At 36.9% G+C, this 16,183-nt stretch overlaps 1 protein-coding gene across 3 annotated transcripts in view; it reads left to right on the top strand.

Annotated features, from left to right (window-relative positions):
• Nucleotides 1–14,855, top strand: part of VGLL3 (vestigial like family member 3) — a 52,616-nt gene extending 37,761 nt beyond the window's left edge. For all 3 annotated transcript variants that reach the window (XM_014795047.2, XM_014795046.2, XM_004440076.3), the window contains exon 4: nucleotides 10,831–14,855. In XM_014795047.2, the coding sequence (XP_014650533.1) occupies nucleotides 10,831–10,874 (44 nt within the window). In that variant the 3' untranslated portion in view covers nucleotides 10,875–14,855. The remainder of the gene's footprint in view (nucleotides 1–10,830) is intronic.
• Nucleotides 14,856–16,183: the final 1,328 nt, after the last annotated feature.

Raw genomic sequence — 16,183 nt, 5'->3', positions numbered from 1 at the left:
GATTGCTTCACACTTTCTGCAAAACTTTTTCTTTTTCTTTGGACTATGTCATAAGCCTGTTTTCCACTGAGAGAAACAACCACCAAAGGTATGTTAAAATATTTACATACTCGTGAATGGTGTTACTTGTATAGGGCACATGTCCAGAACGACAATTTTGTGAGCAGGAGGGTAATGGAAACCATCTTTGAGATCCCAGCCAGGGAGTGAGGTCTGCATGAACAGAAACTGGATGGTGCATCCAGGGAGAAATGCATTCCAGAGCACTGCCGTCAGCGTCCAGCACTCATGGCTGGATTCTGCAGGACCTTAATGAAATTCCCCTGCCGTGGAGGTCTTGGCCATGCTCCCTTCTGGGCCTTCATCCTTAGAATGATGCCATAATGTCACAGCACCCAAAGCATGGTGATTTTGTCTCACAGATCTCCTTCCTGTCTTATAAAACAAGTGCAGGAGCCTTCTGAGAGCATTCTTAATGTTTTAGGATGCATTTGCAAAATAATACAAATAATTGTGTGTGTGTGTGTGTGTGTATGTGAATCCTTGTAAAAGACATCTTGGTTAAGGGAAAATGCTTTTATTTTTTTTCTCATACATTGCTGGTAGAAAATTAAAGAGTTGTAGGCTCTTTAAAAAGTAAACTGGAAAATGTATTACAGTTGAAAATACTCATAACCTCTGGTGCAGCATTCTTCATCTTGTGAATCTATGCCACATAAATACAAGCAGCAGCATATGAGGATATATGTGCAAAACGTTTATTGTGACAATGTTCATAGTAGCAAAACACTGGAACCGAGTGTTGCCATCAAGAGGGGGATCTCTGAGTGAATTATGTTCTATGTGGTATTGCTGACTGAAAGAAAAAGATGAAGAAGAGCATATATATGCCCTTCTTGTGAAAAAAGGATGGGAAGAATTCCTGTACGCATGTGTCTGTGTGGTGTGTGCATGCACATATAATTCAGTGAAAGCTGAGAAGAGTAGTTTGTCACCTTGTGTTTCCTTTTGGGGCTGAAGGTATTGTGGTCACTAATATGAATTTAAGGAGGAGAGAGGGAGGAGGAGTTTAGAAGAAAAAAATATATGTGTATACACGGGTGTGTATAAGAAAAAGAGACAGACAAGAAGAGAGGGTAGAGACTGATTTTATTAATAATTTACTGTCCCCCTACAAATCACTTAAGGGTCATAAAAATGATGGTCAATATAAGGAACTTTAATCTTTGCAGAGATGTAGAAATGTGTGTCCAGAGATGTGTATGGGAACAGCAGAGGACTGAAAAATAGATTCCAGGACCCAGATTACCACTCAGCTGTATTACGTCGAGGAAGTCTCATAACCTCTCCACTCCTTCTCTGTCTTAGATGCAAAATGGAGATGCTACTTCCTACTCTGACACAACTGAGAGACTCCAACAAACTAATGCTCTCATTATTCTTAATAAATATGGTGCATTTCAAACAGAAACAGGAATTCACACTGGAGATGTGAGGCATCGTGAGTAATTGAGATGCAAGCTCTGAATGCCTCTTCCCTTCCTGACTTCATCTAACTTAATTTGTTTCTATTTTTGAAGAATAACTGTGATATTTGTTGGAGCTAAATTTCCCAGTAGTGGTGTTTGCTGATACTGGCCATACAATGAAAACTGAGTGCTTTTGTATTGGTTGGGCAGACGATAGGAGAGGCAAGATAAAGAATCAAGAAGATAAGAATTTGAAGGGTTATCAGGATGTATATCTTTGCCTTTTTTTTTTTAATGTGAGGAAGATTGGCCCTGAGCTAACATCTGTTGCCAATCCTCCTATTTTTGCCAGAGGAGGAGTAGCTCTGAGGTAACATCTGTTAGCCCATCTTCTTCCTTTTTGTATGTGGGACTCTGCCACAGCATGGCTTGACAAGCAGTGTGTAGGTCTGCACCCAGGATCCCGAACCTGCAAACCCCAGGGCACTGAAGTGGAGCACGCTAACTTAACCACTACACCACTGGGCTGGCCCCTATCTCTGACATTTGTAAACATAGTTTTCTCTATCTAGAACACTCTGCCATGTGGAATGAAAGGGTACAAAAAAAATAGATCCTATTTGTGCTTATATATCGTTGAGATATTTGTTCTTATCACTCATATAGATCAAAAGGAAATTTTTTTATGTGCAGCACGAGAAACTTGGAGACTATGCATATAATTAGACTCAGCAAAACACCATTAATACATGCTAATCTTTAAAAATTTTGTGAACTAAAAACTGATTCATTTTCCATTCCAGTATTAATTTTGTAAACAAGTTTCTGTTTATTGCTATATAAATTGGGTAGCATCTCTTGCTTTCTGAAATGTTTTCATAAAAAAGGCAAGCAAAATTAGGCATTGCTGTCATTTTTTGATTGTTTTCTTAAAGGAGTTGTCATCAACTAGCTGTGGTTGGGATTGGGGACTTTCCAAACTACACCATGTCTTCCCAGGAGAAACTTAACGTGCTTGCCTGAGAGGTGAGCTCTAGAGGTTCAAAACACTCCTGGGTAATTCTCACGTGACTCTGAATGGAGAACTACTCAAAGCATTAAAAGGCCTGTTTCAGGGGTTGGTGTCTTTTGTATCAGTAAATCATCTTTTCAGGAACGCTTTGCTATTTCTCGTCTCAAATGTGGGTGCATCTAAAAGAAACAGCTCAAACGAAGAAATCTGTTGCAGAACTTGTCCCCAGACAATTTTACATCAGCTTTTAAATAGGCTACAAAGATTCTATACAAAAATTCTATATGGCCTGAGGAATTTACAGATTCTCTTTATTCTCTTTCAGGCTGCCTAACTCTTCTCTTATTGTTCTATTTATCAACAATATAAGGTTTCACAAACAGTTGTCTGTGGCCAACATGTTCTAAATTCCTTGGCCAAAGGATGACCAAAAAAAAGTCTTGCAAGAGACCAATGAGAGGCAAAGTATGCCACTTTTTGTTTGGATCCAGCCTGATGTACTGGAGATTTAACTTCATAACTTTTGTCAACCACAAGCGTGTGTTGCATTGTTTATTTTTATGGCTGCTTCGTTTGAGCAGTATCAGGTGATGCTTAGCATCTTCAGAATCATTGAAGGCCTATTTATGTTTGCTTGGATTGGACACATTTTTCTGGAAAATGTCAGAGAGCAAGGTTGTGTTCATGTCACATATAAGTGAGATGAAAAATTACTTATGTCAATGTAGAATTGATATATGTGTAACATGTCTCATTCCTACTGAATATTTTCCAAAATGTTTTGATTTAATGGAGAGATTGATTACTTAAACCAAATGGGCATAAAAATACATTTGTATTTCTGCAGTTCTGAGATAATTTTTAAAATTTTGGAGTCTTAAATAACTCATCCTTCCAGGTACAGCATTCTCCGTGTCAATGTTAGGTCCCTAATTATATTTCTACGCATAAACTCTGGATCCAGATTAGCTCTTCTCCAGTTGGATTATCTATTTTCTGGATCGTAAAGCTGTCACTGCATAACCTAGAAACCTCTTTAAAGATGCATGTTTGGCTGCATTTGTTATCCAACAGATGTCTGGATAGTTAGAATCTCTTGAGACTATTATAACTAACTTGTGGTTTCAGTTACAATAAGTGATCCAAGCATTTTTTTGGTCTTGCTCCTCTCCAGTTCTGGGGGAGAGTCTGTAGAAGAAATTACAGAGGGTATTCCATTTCACTCTTCCCCACCCCTTTATCCTTTATTCTTTGCCTCTGTCTTCAAAGTTTTTTAAATCTGCTTTTGAAATAGAGGCCACTCAATCGGTAGACAGTGTCTAAATTCCATTTTGCATCTCTTGGTCCCAGTTTCTTTCATCCAAGAGGTTTATCATATTGACATTCAAATTTTGAGCATGGTAAATTGCTGCTGTGATCAAAAACTACCTACCTCTGTGATTTATGTTTTGTATTTGTCCACAAGATCATTTCTACAATGACTGGTTCAGATTTGTAACTCCACATCCTGATGCTTACAGTACTTGCCAACCTCCCTTTCAGCTGGGCATTTTGACGCACACTAGACTGGGGAAGTGGGTGTCGCTCAAGACAAAGGCTGGAGACTGTGCACAAGACAGTTCGTAGTTTCGGAGAGAGGAAAGTTCTGAGAGGGCAGACAGACTAAGGGGGCTTGCTGTCTGGGCCAGGAGCAGCGGGAAACACCTGGGCGTGAACTGCTCGTCACCTGCAGTGTTTGCCTGAGGTGTGCAGGTGCTCTGCATCTTACAATAATGTAGTAAATTACGGTCTACTGGTAACATCAGGTTTGCTGAGTTTTATATTTCTTCTCCTCTTTTGAATCTGAACTTAAAGATACTTTGACAAGTTCAGACAGTTTTCATCTCATTGTTTCTGACAGTCCTACTACATGGAGATTTTAAGTCAATTCTAAATGTGCCTCAAGAAAACATCTCTATACATAGTGAAACCTCCCTCTGCTAATAAATTATTATGCTGTCACAGGTATCTTTTATCATTGTTTTAGTGTGCAAGAGTTGTAATGAAAAGAGGGTAATTGTAATTCAAGTGTCATAATAAATTTAATTTTTGGTCTGGTTCAAGAATACATCTTATTTGTGATGACTTTAAAAAGAAGTATTATCCAACATTTAAGTACTAAATATGGAGGTACTTAGTGCTCATCAAACTGGCAAAAATATTTGTAATACATGGGGAGAAAAGGCTGATATACATAATATAGAAAAAGCACTTAGAAATCAATGAGGAAATTGCTTTCTTAAAAGCATAGAAAATTGGCCAAAGATAAAACACAGAGAAAGAAATGCCATAATCACATAATGTTCAGCCTCACTAATACTGAAAGAGATGCAATTGGAACAATTAGATACTTTTAATCTATAATAATGATAATGAATAGTAAAAAAAATTATGAATATTGGTACAAATTTCCTGAAATGTTTAGCATCCATAATGAAATATGTAAACGTAAATGTAGATATATGCTTGCATTCAGCAATTATACAAACATACTTTTAGGAATTTATCTTATCTCCCAAAATATTCACATAAGGAACAAGTATATTTATACACGTGTGTGTATGTATCCAATTGCTGTACATCTATAGAGAATTAGGTAATTTATGATATAGGGTAGAATGAATATTGTGCAGCCCTCCAAAAGGGTTGATCTACATGTACTGACACGGAATGGCTTTCCAAGATAATATTGCTGGTGAAATAAGCACATTCAGCACAGTATAAATAGGGATGTGCATACGTGTATACCCTCGAAGTGTCCGCGGCAAGTTGTGTCATTACAGGGTATTATGTAGAACTGTTTACTTTCTAAATACTCCTTAACTTGATTTTTAAACAAGAAATCTATGACATTTTGAAATTTAAAAAAAAAGATGTTTTAAAAAAGAATGAAGGGCGGTCTCTCTGATAGCTAAACATGATCTGTCTCGATATTCCCCTGAAATGAAATCATAGTTCCCAAATTAGATAGCTCTCACTCTCATTTTTTTCCCCTATGTTAGTGTTAAGGTGCTACCCCCACATAGATCTTATTTAGAAATTCTTAACTAGTATTTAAACTGATTGCCCCAGGGCTCAGACAAACAAATGCAGTCGGATGATCATTGCCAGTGATAATTGTATAAAGTAGGAGAAGATAACATGACTGTCTCTTGCATCACTTTGTGGTCATTTGTCAAGTGTCAGCGTTAGATGCCAGGTTTTTGGTGAAGGTTGGATGTTTGGAAATAGCATCCAACACAGCGTTATATGTCTTTATATTTGTGATAAATATGCCTTGTCTTTATTAAAGCAGGACTGAAGCAGGGGATTCATTTTTAGGAATAAGCTGCCAGCTTCTTTCAGTCTACTAGCAAGTATTCTCATCCAAAAGGCTTTCTAGACTCTTAACATCTATGAAATGAAAAGTTTCTATTTATTTACATAAGTACTTTATTTTTAGGTCATAAAATATCCTAGCGACACTTCCACGTTTTATGTTCTTCTTTTTCTTCTCGTTTTATCAACAGCATGTTCCTCAGTGTGAGGTTACTACATTACCTCTTTTATCTCCAGCAATAACATTAATTGGAAGTGTATTCAGCTTCCTTAAGAGCATAGTCAGTGGTGTTGTCAAGTGATGATGCTTCCTCGGAAGGAGGACGAGCTTTTCTGGTGGATATGACTCTGACCATCAGAAGCCCCTGAAGCTCAAGGGTGCCTGAGTGTAACTTTTTCAGTAACCTAATTTATTATTTATTTCTACCCAAAAGCAGAAAACTTAACCTCATCAATTCTGAGTATTCTTAGTCCAACCTAATGATCTCTCCATTACTCTCAGCTTAAAACAAGGTCCCATTTAGAGTTGAAACCTCTTCTCAGATTCTTCCCTCTCCCTCTATGAGGGACTGCCTCTGTATTCCTAGAGTTAGTCACATCACGAAAACTGTCAAGTAAGAGGTTGCTGTCTGCTTATTGGTCTTGTCATTTCATTCCTACACTGGCCTTTGTTTCCAGACATATCCCCTTCCCCACTTTCTTTCTCAGCACATTCTCTGTACATCCCCCCCCGCCTTTTAACTCGAGTTCAGCTTCCTAGTGTTGGTGATCCCTCCAAGATGCTCAGCTGGGCTGGCCCATGCCAATTCTTCTGCCATGGGGCACTCACTTCGCAGCTGGGGAACATAGTAGCAGGCCCCCCCCAGAATTCTCTCTAACTCCTGTACCCTTCCTGCAGGGCCCTTGGGAACTTGAGGATGTTTTTCCAAGACACCTAGGAGCTGAGGGAAAGTAAGGAGGGGAAGTCTCCAGGCTTTCCATGCTTAGACACGCCCTGTTGCCATCTCTATTTCCTTATTCCCAGAGACTTTTGCAAGAAGTGAATCTGTGAAGCTGTTGCCTCCCCAAAATCTCAACTCAAAAATGAGGAAATGAGCTACAATGTCTTGTTATATAGTCATATTCTTCAGACTTTAAAGAGAAATCATATTATGATCTTTGACCAAGACTTCTCTCCCGCTCCTGATTATACTACATTTCTTTTCTGTGTTTATACTTCCTTTGCTCTCTTCCTTGGTCTGGATTTTTTTTTCCTTTTCTTTTGGTGAGCAGTGGTGTTGGAATTGAAGCAAGAAACTGGGTCTGTGGGCTTCATTTCGTTTTAAGCTTTTCTCCTAACTGAATCCCAGACTCTCAAACTCGGAAGCCAACAATGTGATGTCTTTGTTCTCTGGTCCCATTTCTGACAACCGTCTCATGAGCCAAATGGCCATCCTACGTCTTCAGTGTTTACACTGGGGAAGTCTGGGCGGGGAGGGGAGGATGGTTATTTTAAAGATACATAGCAAAAAACACATCAGTTAATATGACATATCCTGTTACACAATTGAGTAGTCTTTATCTAAAGTATAACAAACTACTGTGTAGTCATTTACTGTGTCTTAGGGAAAACATTGCAGATGTATAGTTTAAAAAAATCACTGAGTGAGCTATTTTGTTAATGTTAATATCGGTTCTGTTAAATCAGCGTGTTTTTAAACAGCGCAAAAAGGAATATAAAAATGTGTTAAATTTTCCTTGAATTGATTTAAATAAAGGATTTTGACTGGCGGAGTTGCAGGAGTATAGGCTAGCGCCACGGCCTACAGCCAATACAGTGCGTATAGGGGGAGTCATACATGCTGTGGTGAAGACCACTGACTCTGATATGAGACCACCTTGTTTTCAGTCCTAGCTCTACCACTTAACAGTTGCATAGCTTCTCTTAGCTCAATTTTCTTATTTGTAAAATGGATATTATTATAGCATGGTTGGGAGCATTTAATGAGATATTTCATGTAAAGCATCTAGCACAGTGCCTGGCATATTCAGACCTAAGAAAATGTTCACTGACATCATTTTTATGATGTTTATTTTCCTTTCTTCTGAAAATCTCATAGACTAAACAATAGAATTAAAACTAACTTACTAATATGGAGAAGATAAACATGGGTAATTTCAAACAGCCAGTGGGGAGATTTCAGGATATGTTTTGAACTAATATAGCATAGGTTTGAGTTAGGGAAGTAAGAAGGCAAAAATGCCTGAGTAGGAGAAAATTATAGCAGAGTGGATTTTGTGTTCTGGTAAGAAAATTTGGGGAAATCCCAAATATATGTAGATCACAATAGGGATCATGGGTTAACGATATATGTAGACCACATAAGGATCATAGGTTAATGACCTTGTCCCCTTTAACCCTTGCTGGGAAAACTAAATGTACTGTAGATCCTGATCTACTCTAACTCTAATTGTCTAACAAGAAAAATCATAGCCATGCTTCTCTGTTGCAACTTAGTAGTAGTAGGGTTTTTTTGTGGTTGTTCATTTTCTTGTGCTTTATTTATGCCTTTCTTTTTGAAATTTACAGGTGTGAATACCTGCTAATTAAAGGTTTGATTTATGTCCCATCACCAAGAAGGAGCTAAACCACTAGGACTAAATTAGATATTTAATACATTTCAGGCCGTAGATGAGTTGATTTTTTTAAGGTTTGCATTGGAGTAATGCAAAGACTTGGAATCAAAAAAATTAAAGAGATGAAGTTATAATGAGAGAACACCTTCTGTTATTCTGGTTGGAAAACTTAGGGCCATGTTAAGTTATGCAATACTTGTCCACGGAAAAAGGCTAACGTGATTTTGAAGGTGTCATATGTCTTTGCAAACCAAACTAGGGATTGCCTTTATTTAAGAGGAAAAAAAGATACTCAAACCACTTGATCATTCCAACACTATTTATGACTTGCAGTGCTGACATTCTATAGATTGATGAAGTCTTCAAGTGTGGAAATACTGAGTCATGTAGAAGATGAGATGTTTTAATAATGAAAAAATTATTTATGCAGTCAGCATATTGTCACTTAAGGTGGTTTAGATTATGAGTCACCCAACACAGACTATGTCAGGTTGCAAATTATTCTAACCACAAAATCATTTGAAAATGAGTAAAGCAAACTTAGAGTGAATTGGTATACCCCAGATCCTTTTATTTCCCCTTCCTTCCCCTCTTCCTCCTTTTTATCCTCCTCCTCTTCTTTTGAAATGGGAAAGGAAAACTATTGACTCTGTATCTGAACATAATACTAGTACGTGGGAAAAACAAACGAAGATGGAACTAATCTTCTAGCATTCGGGAAGTGTTGCTTCTTCCCAGCACACATAAATGCTAGGGAACGTGGATGGCGACCTGTGGTTCTATGAGGTGCTGCTTTGTCTCCTTCTATTGTTCTCTCTACTTTTACGTAATCTGTTTGTAGATTATTTTAAAGTCTCCCATCAACGACTGACTGTGGCTGTTTTGTAATGACACTCATTGTTTTATAAAATTCTTTGACAGGTTGAGGGACAAGAAACGAAATCACTGCAGCTGTTTTAGTAACAATTACAATTTAAAACCACACTGGCTCATTGAACTATTCAATTTCGGACATCCGGCCCAGACTTAACAACAGTTCTAGATCAAGGATCCAGAAGACAGCCTGCAGTCCCGGCACCCACACAGCCACCACACTGCATTTCTATTCATTGTTTAATTGCCTTGCCCTCATGTTTTGATACTTGGTTTTAAACAGTTTAAGAGCAGCTATTATTCTGAGTCTTTACTCTTCCAAAGGGTTATGCCTCAGGACAAAATAAACTGAAGAAAGCTACTTCAAGAGGGTGTAAGCTGAAGGTGCTATGCAAATTGCCCATATCAGAAATTAGTCAATTGACTTAACCAGATCAGAGTCACATTTTCTGTGTTTCCTCTTTGATAAACTTCTTCCTCATCATTTTAGCTTTGAATTGGAATTCGTACATGTTCACATATTTTCCTTTTGTCGCTATTTTCTTAAACTTACCTATAAATTTTATTTTCTTGCTGTGAAGTGTGGATTTTTATAAGCCATCTTAAATCTTTTCTGGAGGAAGATGCACTAAAAATAAGTAAATTTATGAATCGAATATAGGTTTGTGCTATTAGCTATGAACCAACTATATCTATTTTACTGACAATACCGGATTCAGTTTTTAACCATGTCTAATTGCTCACCATAATTTATTAGCAACCCCACTATGGAATACATTTCAAAACAACATTAGAATTTATTTACTACCTTAGTCCAAAAGTATCATTTTGATGGTTGCTGAAAAGTATTAACTGAAGCATTGCCTAAATACCCAAAGATTGGTTACATCTTTTTCCCCCAATATCAGCTTCTTTTGAAATTAGAAGATAAAAAGGTTCATTTATATTATTTTATTTTATTGATTCACTCATACTCCAAGAAAATAAAAACCACAGTAAGAATTTGTACTGTACAGATAGCACTGCTCTAGTCTAGAGTTTTTGTCACCTACTGTGTTGGTTGGCTCTCTCTTTTTTTTTTTTTTTGGTGAGGAAGATTGGCCCTGAGCTCACATCTGTTGCCAATCTTCCTCTTTTGCTTGAGGAAGATTAGCCCTGAGCTAACATCTGTGCCAGTCTTCCTCTGTTTTGTATGTGGGACCCCGCCACAGCATGGCCTGATGAGTGGTGTGTAGGTCCATGCCCAGGATGCAAACCCCAGGCCGCCATAGTGGAGTATCCAAACTTAACCATTACACCACCAGGCTTGCCCCTGGTTGGCTTTTTGAAAATTGTGAACTCAAGCACAGAATTTCCTTAGAGATCAGGTCATCATTTGGTCATACCTCACAGTTGCCTAGATTGTCTTTTTGGTTTCTATATGCAATGCATTATAGATTATGCCCATTTTTGAATGCCACATGTATTAATGCTTTTTGTTTTTCTCATTGTCACTTTTTCTAGGTCTACAGCATCAAGACAAGAGCAAGGAATCACCATGGTACTGAAACTCACAGTATTAGCAGGTCAGGTTGGAGCATGAATCCACGGGTCCACTGGGAAAAGAGGCTGCGAGGATTTTCCATTCTGCAGTGGGACACAATAGACATGAAAGGAGAAGAGGAAGTGCCAGCCAGCTGACTTTGGTTTGAGCCTTTTCTTGAGAAAGCAGAGTGGGTACTAGGCATTGAAGAAAAGCATTTTTGTTTGTTTTTTCCCCTCATCTGAGCCTTTGCCAACTGTGCGACTCTCTTTTTTTGTCTTGCTTTTATCAATACACAGTTTAATTTTTGTTTCATTTTGATTTTTTTTCTTTTTGAACCAACCACCTTGTCAGGAAAAGACGAACCACAAATGAAAATGCTCATTCTTTCAGGAATACAATTTTGTAGCTCTATGTGCATCTATTTTTGTAGAAATACAGAAAGTTTGATTTAGCATTGATGGGCTATTTTTGAGGGATGTATGTTTTTTTAATATTGTAAAAGTTAAGTTCTGTTTAAAGAACTTGCTCTCAGAGAAGCACTGGCAAAAATGTTTAAAATGCTTATCTTTAAGATGTCTGTGAGATGCTCTGTGCTTTCCAGGTTACCTCAAGTGTTTGATAGTTTCTCCTTTTGACAAAAGTAGCACCATAGCCAAGCCAATATAGTATTGTTTTACATTAAATCTCAGTGAAGATTTAATTTCATGCCAGCTCACTTAGCTTAGAATTACGTATATAGCTTAAAAGGAAGTTTTTTAATGACCACACTAAAGAAAGGATATTTCATTACTTGGTTATCTCCCACAGAGGATTCGGAGGTTGACTAAGAAGAAAGTTTGCAGAAACTTTCCCTCAGATGGAAAGTTTGCCTGGAGTACACAGTTTTCTTTCTAGTCCGTCCAACTTTGATAAATGGAACCAGAGTTTATATGGAACTACTGGAAAAAAAAATGCATTTAACCGTGCTACCTGTGAGCATCAGTGACTTATTTTCCTTGTTGTTAGTTATTCATTCATGGCAATTTTTAAAGTCGTGTTTTAAGTGGATTATTTTTTCCTGGAGACAGTTTGAAGGATAATATTTGGGAAAGTACTAGACAAATCACAAAGCCTTTAATTCAATGGCTATTTCTGGTAATGTTACTCATCATTGTAAATTGAAAATTAATATATTGTATATGTAATATTTTAAACATAGGTTTTTGCAAATCTTTTTTTTTTTGGTTTAAATCTGGTTTTAGACGATTTAATTCTTTTTAAAAAGACTAGGGCAAAATGAAATTTAAACTGGGATTTATGTCACAATTACTGAAATTAGGTTAATAAATTGACAATTTATTATTTGAAATTTATTATTGAAAACCCAGGATTCAACTTGACATGGCCCTCAAGATCTAAATAAGGTGAAGTTGGAATTATCATTAAGACTCAATTAGGAAAAGATTAAGATTATGAAAGTAGCAGTTATTGATATTTTAAGGACTTTCAATGCAAAGTCAATTCTTTCTTTCAGCTGCTTCCAGAGACAGGTCATGCTAAAAAGTTAGTGTTATATAGAAGTTTTAATTTGGTAAAAAAGTTTCTCAGATTTCCCCCATCCCTGTCCTCACCCTTGTGAAATACTACTTTCCATCTTAAATTACGTATATCATGTGTGCGAACGTTTTAGATACAAGAACAATGCAACCTCCACTTAGCTAGGCAGAGTTCTCACAGATAATTTTCAAATATTTCCCTTAGTTCTATTTTACGTATTAGTTTCCTTTCCCGGTGCATCTTGTGAGTTATAAATCTATACACTCTCTTGCATTCTCATCATTCTGTACGTTGCTGCTGCTTAACCAGACTCTCCTTAACACAACATGTACATTTTTACCTAACGTGAGGCCCACATTTAAGGTATCTTCTACTTACTAAAGACATGAACTTAGATTTCTAGGGAGTGGCTTGGTTAAATTATCTACAATTTCACCTACAATTTGATTTGATATAATTGTAATTTGCCCAAATCTATGGAGCACAGAGTTGAATGAGTCTATGAAATTGGTTTCATCTCGTGTCCTCCTGAATTTTCAAAGACAAGCAGTTGGCAGTTCCCGTGGGATGACTCACTGGGGGGTTATTTATTTTCCTCCTCTTCACTTGGAACCTATTAACTTCCTTTGCAGTTTCTCTGAAACATTGTTGTACTCCAACTCATTGAGATCATTCACTTTGATTTTCCCAATTAAGAGGAGAAGAAAGGTAGTAACTCTCTGCTCCTTTCCTTATTCTAGAGAGAGCAGACAGATAGCTTCTCACTGGAAGGAGAGAGCAGACAGTTAGATAGCTTCTCCCTGAATGTACACTCCACTCTGTGTTAACTATCTGCTAAAACATTCCTTGGCTCTGGGGGCCCAAGAAAATTTGGGGACCTGAATTCTCCCGAACACAGGCAAGATTTATAAGTGAGGTTCCCCCATTGAGAACAGGCCCGGGTATTGTTGGCCTATTGCAAGGATTGGATCCTTGCACATACAAGCAGTGGATCAAAATCTAAGTGAAAAGAGAATGAGTGCGTCTACAGAATTGTCTGGCATCCCCCTTGCTATGACCATATTACCGTTACCACTAGAAGTCGTAAAAGAGAATGAGTTGTAATTTAGCACTATCTTCTGAATTTATTTTAAGCTTAACATGCTGTTATTCTCTGAGCCCGATTTTCTCACATGAAAATGATGCTGTTGAATTTAGAGGCTTCCAGACTGCTTTATTGAGGGTTATTACCTCCCTCCCCAATTTCATTTGGAACCATTTCACCTTTGGCTATTTTACAAATTAGACTTTCTTCGAACTTTTGAAAGATCTCTGAACTAGGCCCTAGAAAATCATCTCATTTATTGGACATCTAGTCTATGCTTCAACCACTAAATTATAATGATCTAAGGAACAACAAAATAGTGACAGGTTAGATCCTAACAGATTATTTAGTCCCTCATTGTTTTTTGAAAAAAGTCTCTAAACTTTTTAAAAACCAATGTTTCTTGTTAAGAAGGTTAACCGTCCCCTCCTAACTTTCTCCTCTAATTTTTTTCCTTTCTCTTCCCTTCAAAATTATTTACATTATTATTTTAAGTAAAATTGGCCCGGATAGCTTTAAATTTTGCAAATGAGAACTTAATGGATTGCAAATAATTGAGGAATTAATTTCTTTAACTTTATAACAAATTAAAAAAAAACAAATTCTAGGCACTCGAATAAAAGATGAGCTTGAGGAGCTTGTTACTCATGATGCAGATAGAATTTCCCGTTCCTGTTCCAGCACCTGCGGGATATGCGTCACAATCTATCTAGCTTTTGCATTTACGGTCTGGTTTAATGTTTCACTTGTCATTTAAAGTGGTAATCAAAAACTGTGTTTCAAAAAACTGCATTCTATCTCTTACTGAGTGTCCTTTTGTTACATAATATTTGCTGAATTAAGTCAATGGGGCAGTGGCATTAAGTGGTGGAAAAGGCAAGTATTTACGTTAGAATTCCGACTGGGGGATGAATAGAGAAGCAGAATGAATGAATGGCAAAGAGCATTGAGTTGGACATGAAGTCATTCTCTGAATTCTGGCTTAGCCATGATTGGATGTGTATGATTTGGGGCTTCATTCATTTATCTCAAGAGTCAAGTGGGATAATGATACCTAACTGGCAGCCTGTGAAGGTTGGAAATCATACATAAATATATGATCAATCATCTGGCTTATATTCAATAAATGACGGCTACCACAAATGTCTATCAGTTGAGTAAGTAGATCATAAAGTTGAGCTCCTGAATGTCCCTTCTCTTTACTTTTTCTACCCATTTCTGCAGCAATCAAATAGCTATATGACTGTGCTTTTCCATAAGAAAATGTTGCAAGAGAATCTTTGTCTTCTACTAGGTGTTGAAGATAAAATGTAAATTTCTTGATTATCTCTGAGATATTAGTGTGACATTTATGAAGGAAAATAAATTAACCTCTTAGTGGTGTGGAGGTCTAACTCTGAGTTTTCTTACTTATTCCAAAATTTTATTCAACAGGACCCTATGTATTATTGTCTCCAAAATTAAGGCAACAGATTTATTAAATCACTAAAGGTTTTTTTTTTCCAGTTATATTTTGGGCTTCCTTAGCACCTGGAATAAAAACATCTCTTTTGAAGTTATCGGATTTTTTTTACTTGACTTGGAGGAAAAATTGCAAATATGGTGGAAAAAAATCCTCCACATGAAAGAGGAGGAAAAAACAACCCTTTACAATCTCAGTCAGCAGATTTACTCTACTTGAGAAAAAAAGAAACAACTTTATTGGAAGCAGATGTTGACACTGTGTCAGTTATTGAAGATGGAAAGAGTTCACTAGAACCATCATGCTTACAAAGGGGTATTGACGGCAGTGAGAACGCCTGTGATGGATCACCTTTATGGCAGACAGGAGGACAGCAGAAAAGTGAAACTGTGAGACCCAGACTGAAGTCAGCCTGCCAATTGTAATGGACAGGACCCTAAGGACTTGTTTTTTTTCTTCCCTGTAGGATGGAAGACACATCTTTCAGAAAACTTAAGGCGTGTTTGAGAGAGAAATTAATATTGATTCTCTAAAAACATGGCCCAAGAGCCCTTTAAATCTATTATTAAAGCATTAAAACTATTATTAAAGTCGTTTTAGAAAAATCAGGTTAAAGTTTCAGTTCAGTAATGAAGAAGACAAATATGTAAACTACACAAAAGTGGATGACTCTGGAGATTGGCGCATGGGTACAGCCTGTAGGGAACCTGGTCTCAGTAGCTTCAAATGTTAATCACCCTGGTAACTTAATTGTGGAGACTGGTCATGGAACAGACTTTTAGAATTTTTTCAGTAGGTTGTTTTCTTCTAGTGCTCTCTGAGAATTTTACCCTATACACTTTTCCAAAGTATAGAAATAGTCATTATTATTAAAATATCTTTTCTTATTTTTTTATTGTCCATTGTTCTTTTATGTTTGTTTGAAAAATACTTTTGTAGTTTTAAATAATCGATCAAACTAGTGTTCTCTTGAAATTGCAAATTAATTTGATCCAATAAATGTATCTGAATCTCCTTTTAAAGTTCCAAGAAATATGAATTAGTGTAATTTACCAATTCCATTGTGTAAGTAAACAATGACCCCTCCTAGGAAAAGGCAGGTCACCATCAATTAGCTTCCTTGTAAACAATTTGTGGACTACTAAATTTTGACCTAAGAATAACTCTTTTAGAACAGAAGATTCTTTAATTAGTTTTTTTGGTATATGCATAAGATGTGAACTTTTCTAATGATATCTCTTTATACTAA

This window comes from Ceratotherium simum, chromosome 27 (assembly GCF_057802395.1).
Source record: "Ceratotherium simum simum isolate JZ-2026a chromosome 27, ASM5780239v1, whole genome shotgun sequence".
Lineage (NCBI taxonomy): Eukaryota > Metazoa > Chordata > Mammalia > Perissodactyla > Rhinocerotidae > Ceratotherium > Ceratotherium simum.
Note: the sequence above shows the minus strand (reverse complement) of the source record. Positions and strands in the feature narration are given on the sequence as shown.